At 36.4% G+C, this 8,703-nt stretch overlaps 1 protein-coding gene across 2 annotated transcripts in view; it reads right to left on the bottom strand.

Annotated features, from left to right (window-relative positions):
• Window positions 1-8,703, bottom strand: part of mmut (methylmalonyl CoA mutase) — a 32,277-nt gene continuing 23,574 nt past the window's right edge. For both annotated transcript variants that reach the window (XM_072251449.1, XM_072251450.1), the window contains exons 7-12: window positions 6,896-7,011; window positions 5,348-5,463; window positions 4,252-4,383; window positions 3,627-3,774; window positions 2,133-2,300; window positions 1-379 (exon numbers count right to left, since the gene is read on the bottom strand). In XM_072251449.1, coding sequence (XP_072107550.1) covers window positions 251-379; window positions 2,133-2,300; window positions 3,627-3,774; window positions 4,252-4,383; window positions 5,348-5,463; window positions 6,896-7,011 — 809 coding nt within the window. In that variant the 3' untranslated portion in view covers window positions 1-250. The remainder of the gene's footprint in view (window positions 380-2,132; window positions 2,301-3,626; window positions 3,775-4,251; window positions 4,384-5,347; window positions 5,464-6,895; window positions 7,012-8,703) is intronic.

The raw sequence follows: 8,703 nt of genomic DNA, 5'->3' as shown, positions 1-8,703 counted from the left end.
CAAATTCTCATTTTAATTTTATTTGTATACAGTTCAATTGTACATAATTATCTTCAGTTTTGCAATGTGATCACAGCTTGCTCCAATAAGTGGAGACACTAGCGAATCTAAGTCCATTAAGTAAACTAACAATTACAGAAAATGGATGAAATACAAACTTTCCCAGAAAGTACTGTAGGCAAAAGTTTTGACTGACATTACAGAAAAACAAGCTTCAAGTGAACAAAATCATTACCATGCCCAATGATGTTCACAATGATTGCTGCCTCTTGACTAAATTACTCTCAATGTTACCAAGGACCTGTATAGCAGCAACAGGAATCCTAGTACCTGGGCCAAAGATGCTGGAAACACCTGCCTTGAACAAGTCATCATAATCCTGGAGGATTTAAAGAATAGATAGTATTAAATAAATACAAGTTATACAAAATTGACTTAGCTTTGAAAATATTTGCCAGCATTCGAGCACTTTACTTTTGTATGAGTGGTGTTCCTCTACCTAGTGTTGTATGGAAAGGCTTATCAAACACCAAAAATACTTAAAAAGAAACACTAATCATAAACTAGTTCCACGATTACAATGTACTGTACTTGCTGACCAAGGCAACCAATGATTCTTGTAATCCTAACTAAACATCAATGATGGTGAACCCAAATTTTACTGAGCTTCAGATTTCAACATCCATGTGTTTTATAGCATAGAATGTGTTTTGGAAATACAGACCCCCCCCCCCCCCCCCGATAATGTAAGGCTATGTAAGCATTAGGACAAATTCTTCTTGCGGGGCACGAGTCGTTTAGTTAAATTTGCTAAAACTTCATACTTTTGTGTGTGTTTGCATATGCATGCTACTCCTAGCAACTGGGAATTGTGCCTTAGGGTTTCCAAATAGGCCTAATCATTGGTTATGCCAGATTAGAAGCACTGTATCACATTGTTATCTACACTTTCTCCTACTTGACCAGCAGGATAAATAACATTTATTATTTTCTAACATTGCTTCTGATTTATTTTCTAAACAATTAATGCTAAATATGCCCTTCATGTGACACTGTGTTAATGGACTCAAACACAGTAAGAGATAATCATCAAAAGCAAAAGAAAATTAAAAGATTACAAAAAGCTGATTTGACAATCTGAAGATTGCAATAATTCAGGGTGACTTAAGAAAAATCAAACTATTGAGGGAGCTAGGGCTTTACTCTTTGGAGAGAAGGAGGATAAGAGGAGACATGATAGAGGTGTACAAGATATTAAGAGGAATAGATAGAGTGGATAGCCAGCGCTTCTTCCCCAGGGCACCACTGCTCAATACAAGAGGACATGGCTTTAAGGTAAGGGGTGGGAAGTTCAAGGGGGATATTAGAGTAAGGTTTTTTTACTCAGAGTGGTTGGTGCGTGGAATGCACTGCCTGAGTCAGTGCTGGAGGCAGATACACTAGTGAAGTTTAAGAGACTGCTAGACAGGTATATGGAGGAATTTAAGGTGGGGGCTTATATGGGAGACAGGGTTTGAGGGTCGGCACAACATTGTGGGCCGAAGAGCCTGTATTGTGCTGTACTATTCTATGTTCTATGTTCTATGACCTGGCTGGTACTGAAGGACAATTAGCCTCTTGGAAGTTCAATTAAAAAAAAACTGGTTTAAAGAGAGACTGAAGTTCTAAATGATACAAAAATGTTATAATTTTAATCAAACAATTGTCGCAGATTTAGGATTGGCAGGGTGCTATTTGATTGTTAAATCTTTCTTATATTACAACCCAACTTCCTGATAATCACCTAATACATGTATTAAAATAGACACAAGATTCCCACATAGGTTTGTGACACACATTCTAGTAAAAAAAATCTGTATTAAATCTTCTCTTCTAGTCCATAAGGCCTTCCCTTGAAGTACAACTATTAGAAAACCTACATTTCCACATAATAGATAGAAACAGGAAAAAGTTACCTTTATTTAGTTATTACTAAATGGACACAAATAAAACCAAATAGAATAATTTTACTAGTTTGAACACTGCCTAATTTTGTTCCCACTGGTTAATGGAATCTTGCTATCGGTAAATATGATTCAATAATGATAACTACAGTTAAAAAAAAACCTGAAATTATATCATAAATGTTGTACCTGAGGAGGAATCACACCACCACAGATGACCAAAATATCAGGGCGCTGAAGATCACAAAGCTCTTTTATCAATTCTGGCACTAGAGTTCGATGGCCAGCTGCCAAAGAACTGACACCAACGCAATGCACATCTGCATCCACTGCCTGCTGTGCTACCTCCCGAGGAGTCTAGAAATAAAGCAACGATAGCTTGTAAGGTTGAAATGAGATTGTCTTTGAATTAACATTTGAAGTGAATTGTACACAGATCATATTTTCATTTTTATAACCAAGATTGTAAGATAATCTTACTAGTGATTATCACTGACTGCATTCTGATACCTACAGTGGAATCCAGGAGATTGTTGGTATGAATTCTGGTCTTCACAAAAATCCAACATTGCTCTGGAATGGTTAGCGTGTTGCCTTTAGTAGAGGCCTTCAGAGAATCTCGCTTATTCCTCACTATTACAGGGAAACTCCAATAATTTGGCGTGCTCAGGTCTTGTGTTGAAATAGCAGATTTACTGAGCTCTTGGATGTTAATTCTAGTAATGCCAACATATTATATTAAATTTTCCACTGAACATTATGTTAAAGTGAGTTTAGGGACTGGATCCTACAAGTCAGGTGCGCACACAGTAAGCGTCACATAGTGAGCCAAAAGCTGAACCAGTAAGATTGAATTTGTTGTCCAAATTCTATTGGTATTTGATTAATACTATCTTTGAAAATAAATGCTACATTATTTTTTCAAATTGAAACTAATCTGCACGACTTTTGAGAATATGAATGTATAATTAATTCCTCTCAACAAAATCCGAGTTTTGATTTCCTTCGTACTCCATTTTGCTCTGATACTGTAGCTTGTCCCACAGTTAGCTGTGAAAGTAATGCTTTTTTCTTTTTTTTGCTTAATTCAAAAATTTGTTTACAGATAAACTACTTAAAAACTTATAATATTTCTACATATCAGTTTCAGCCAAAGTATGAGATCTGAAAATGGATTTTATGTATTTGTGATCTCCCCTCTTTCCATGCCTATAGCCTTGACAATTAATTTTTCTTGCCAATCTTACTGGTCTTGACCTTTACAAACAATTAGTATGGAATTTATAAAATAAAAAGATGAACATCAATTACACCCATCACTACCCAGCCTGAGTTTGTTTAGATAAATATTTTAAATACATAACTTCCTGGTTATGTGAGAATTTAAGTAAATTGGGGATAATAGAATAGAAATAACTAAATATTACAGAATGAAGCAGAACAAACAGACCATTGTGGTATCAATTAGTACCATGCGAATACCTTTGTCAGCTGGCTGAAATCGTGAAATCTTGCATATTTCAAAGAACTATTTGTTCACCTGCATGTGCCTCAGAGCAGCTTACATTCATCTAAGTAAACGTTTGTCAAATCCTCCACCCTCAGGAAAAGTGAATCCAAATTTAATAGTATCACCCTGCTTCAATTTATGAGTTAAAATTTTATTAGTATTGATCAAACTACCTGAAACAAGGGTCCTATATCTACATCAAAACCCAGATCAGCAAATCCTGTGGCAATAACTTTTGCTCCTCGGTCGTGCCCATCTTGACCCATTTTAGCAACAAGCAGACGAGGTCGACGACCTTCATTTTTAGCAAACTTCTCAATTCTAAATAATAAAAACAACCAAACAATCTTGTTAGTCAATCATGATTACAATATATTAGACAAGTTTGTGAATATTTAAAAAGGGATTATGTATTCATTTGCATGTCTGTATTACAAACAGTTTGTAGATCAGCAAACTAGATTTTCATGGAGTGCACTGCAGATTTATCAGAACTTTCAGATTCTAATAGTTAAATCTTTATGCAAACTAATTTCAAAAGGAATTAATGAATTGATAAAGCAGCTTTTTTGCACATGGGTTAAGTTAGATTAAGACTGTTAATCCCGATACCAATTCCCTTTCTCAAACTTCCTAACAGAATTGAACAATGCAAGTCTAACATTTATTGACACACCAAAAATTTAGAAATTTACATTTACTGAAAAGTTTAACAGTTTAGCAAATTTAATAAAAATATTAAGAACCATATCCAAAAAGAATTGTTTTTTTTTGCAGAGTTAAGATTTTCTGGCTCACCTGCTCATTGCCACAGACATTTCTTCGTTGTCACCAAATTCATGTCGGTATGCACCGCTCACCATGCGATTACTAGGTTGATGTTCACCAAACACAACTTTCATTGCATCTGTAATTTCTCCAACAGTACATCTAAATAAAAAAGTTAATACATTGATAGTACATGTTAAGACTTAACTCACACAATATAACAGTTAAAGTAGTCAAGGTTAGAAAATAGATAAAAATAATTCTATATCAAAGTGAATCAAGTCCAAATCTAATTTAGAAGATAAAGCCATCAGAATCACCATTCACAGATTGTGTACTTTTTTCTTCTGTGCTTAAATTAAACATTATAAACCTTAGTGAACATGGTCCAAATTCTCATCTTACCTTTTAAAAACTTATCAGAAAGACTGCATGGAGAAACTCATCTTTTAAACTGAAATTAATTTCAAAGAGTCAAAAAGGGTATAAATGAACAAAACTCATGGGCAACATTCAGCAATAACCATCAAAAAGAAATCTCTCTCCTCTTTGCATCATTTTCTCTTAGTGGCATGAAATACTTCCAATCTAAAATTGAATGTTAAAGCCATTTTCGGTCCCTCCCCACCCCCCCCGCCCAATTTCTTTTTTACAGGATGGAAGTGTTATCGGTATTGTCCATCATATAGTTTGCAGATGATTGGTCAGGCCTTTTCACAATTGTTTTGTTCAGGGTGACCTGGATATTCTATTAGTATGGCATCAATTTTGGTTAAAAACTGAGGAGCAACCACACTTATATAAAGTAACTGCAATTCAAGGTAACCCGTAAAATAAGTTGTCCTAAGGAAAAACATGTCCATCCTCTTTTCAGTGAGACATATCACTTTTCCAAAGAAAAATACATACTAAATGATGCCTGTCATGCCCTACTCAGCATGACAAAAAGGGCTCAAGGGTGGAAGGGTGAGATTCAATATTTGAGAATGTTTCTCAGCTAGATGGGCAACGAAGGACATCAGAACACAAAAAATTATTAAGATTGCAAGACAAAGATGCATTTAAATTCCATAGAGTAAACCGTCAGACAATTTGTTCATTTTCAAATGAGGAAGCTGTGCCTTACCTTTCACTAGCAGCTTCCACTGCCAACGCCAGTAGATTTCCTTGTCCTGAGCGTGAACATTCAGTAATGGCACTCAAGCACTTTTCAACTGTTGCTTGATTTCTGGATGCTCTTAACTAAGTTGAAGAAAAGTACCATTTGAATCATGTGTACGGCTTCCTAACCCAGATCAATTTTCCATTTCAAACAAATAATTATAAGCTAAATACTCTTTAGTTTATAAGCTTTCTTCTCACAATGAATGCACTTTTCCAAATCTAATATATGTCAAGCTAATTAATGGGAATAGAGGTAGAATTTCTACAAAAGCTGAAGGACCTGCCGATACCTTTGCAGAGTAAAAAAAAAACCTCTTGCTTTTAAGACACAGTCAGGATTAGATCATCCCTAACCTTCTTCCATGGAAAATGTACATATTTGTGTTACAGTTAGGTGACAGATGTAAGTGTAACAGATCTTTAGGGTGTGAGGGCAGAAGATTATTGACAGTTTTAAACCCACCAGCAATCAATTTAACATTTGAACAACATGGACTTGTATTTTCTGCATTAAAGCATAGTGTCAGAGGCATTTCATCTTAAGGAGGTGAAAATTCAGGTTCTTTTGGAGCAAAGTCTGAAGCAGAACATACTTGCCTTACAAGAGACTCATAATTCATTATTCAAATGACCATGATCCAACAGAAGTTAATATTTGGAGGTGGCATCATCCAGTCATGGAGCAGCAGGAGTTAGATTGGAAGTTTCAACAACTGCACCTAATCTAGTTTGTGGCCAGTGCCTTGCACCTGTTCCGCAGAGAAATCATAGTTGTTCTCTCACAGGTTAAGGCTATATATACTTATTTAGAAATAACACCAATTTTGATAGAGTGAGTTAGTAATCAAATTTAGGTAAACCGGCAAAGAGAATAGGATTGAGATGAAGGCACTTATTTTAATGAAGTCAATTTTTTTCCCACTGTCCAAGATACTGGTGGAAGCATATTCAATAGTAACTTTTAAAAATGAATTGATCACATGAGACACTTGAGATGATGCTTCATTTCAAAGCCAAATATTTAAACATTAAAAAAAAGATTTAATCTTCTGTGATCCAAACAAATCCAAAGACTAAAATGGAATGGAGTTTTCTTTCAGCTACAATGCAAAAAAAGTTGAAACTGCTATATATTTGAAATGCATTAACAATGTTTAAACAATTCTTAGATGAGATTTTCATCATTGCCATTAAGTTATAGTACTATCTTTAAACAGAGCAATTGAGGCAAACTGTGCACCCTTAGACTCAAAAGATCAGTATGAAACAACCTGCTCTCTACATCAACACATGAATTTTCAGAGCAAAGCCAGCACAATGAGAATTAATTTGTTCGGTACCACAGCATGTAGCCATCAAGTTTCAACCTTTTGTAAATGATCAAATCTTAGCATGTTTTGGTAGAATTTCATGGCTTGAACTTGCAACTATTACGCGTGATGAATAGCAAACAACTATTTCTCAGGATTATGCAATAGCTCGACAAGTTGCAGCAACACTGGACTGTTACCTTTCCTAACTTTGCGATCTGTTGGTTCCGCACCGCAGTGTTGTCTATAACTAGCACTTCCACAGGCTCCTCTTTCTCCAGACGGTACTTGTTTACTCCTACAATTACTTCAGCACCTAGGAAACAGTAAGAGGCAAGATTCAAGTTACTTCTCAAAAGAGCATAACATTCTTAATTTTATATGAAAACAACAGGTTTTAGTGTTCAAATCTCAGCCTCAAATTTATTTGTATTACAACAGGCTTTGAAACTAAGTTTACAATACCTTCCAAAGAAATTTATTTTCACTGACCTTCATTCTGACTCTTTGCACTGTTTTTGTATAAAATAACAATCAATACCCATAAGTAGACAGCATGCCAAACAAAGGGCTTAAAAATTCAAAGGCTTTATTTATCACACCAAAATAATCAACAGCAAATACCATCCCTCTGGATTTCCTCTGTGATGACTTTATGAACTAGTTGACATAATTAATAGACATCAGTGACCCTATTTTTTCATGGGTCACTAGTCTTCAAAGTATTTTACAACAATTTGCATTTAAGTAGCATCTTTAACAAAGTACAATTCTCCAAGGCACTTCACAGGTACTTTGCTGAAACAAAACTGAAGATAGTGCTACATAACATCACTAGAGTCATAGAAAACTACAGCGTAGAAACAAGCCCTTCAGCCATATAGTCCATGCCAAACCATTAAACTGTCTACTCCCTGCAGTACATCCCAGCCTGCACCAGGACCATAGCCCTCCATACCCCTACCATCCCCATTCATGTACCTAACCAAAATTATCCTAAATGCTTAAATCGAGCTCACATGTACCACTTGTGCTGGCAGCTCATTCCACACTCTCATAACCCTCCAAGTAAAGAAGTTTTCCTTAAACTTTTCACCTTTCACCCTTAACCCATGACCTCTGGTTCAGTGGAAAAAAAGTCTGCTTGCATTTACCCTATATATTCCCATCATAATTTTGCATAACTGCAGCACATTTCCCCTCAATCTTTATTCCAAGTAATAAAGAACCAGCCTAATCAATCTTTCCTTGTAACTCAGGTCTTCCAGTTCTGACATCATCCTTCTAAATTTTCTCAGTACTCTTTCAACCTTATCTATATCTTTCCCGTAGGTAGATGACCAAAACTACACACTATACTCCCAAATTAAGCCTCACCAACATCTTATACAGCTTCAACATAACATCCCATCTCCTGTACAAAGGATTAAAACAGACAAAATGGGAACGTGCTTAACTGGGGAAGGGCTAACTATGAAGGGATGAGGCAGGAACTAGCAAGAGTAAATTAGAAACAGATGTTCAAGGGTGAAAGCACAGAAGTAATGTGGAGGAAGTTTAGAGACCACTTGTGCTGGGTTTAGGATAGGTTTGTCCCACTGAGACAAGGAAAAAATGGTAGGAAAAGGGAACCGTGGCTGACGAAACACGTGAGGTAACTCGTCAAGAGGAAGAAGGAAGCATATGTTAGATATAGGAAGCAGGAGGGGCTCATGAGAAATATAGGGTAGCCAGGAAGCAGTTTAAGAAAGGATTTAGGAGAGCTCGAAGGGGGCATGAGAAGGCCTTGGCATGTAGGATTAAGGAGAACCCCAAGGCGTTCTATGCGTATGTGAAGAACAGAAGGATGACAAGAACGAAGGTGGGGCCGCGAAAGGATAAAGGCGGCAACGTGTGCCTGGAGGCAGAGGAGGTTGGGGAGGTCCTAAGTGAGTACTTTGCTTCAGTATTCACAAGTGAAAAGGACCTTGATCAAGGTGAGGTTGAAATAGAACAGGCCTGTGTGCTG

This window comes from Mobula birostris, chromosome 2 (assembly GCF_030028105.1).
Source record: "Mobula birostris isolate sMobBir1 chromosome 2, sMobBir1.hap1, whole genome shotgun sequence".
Taxonomy (NCBI): domain Eukaryota; kingdom Metazoa; phylum Chordata; class Chondrichthyes; order Myliobatiformes; family Myliobatidae; genus Mobula; species Mobula birostris.
This window is presented reverse-complemented; position numbering and strand designations above follow the sequence as displayed.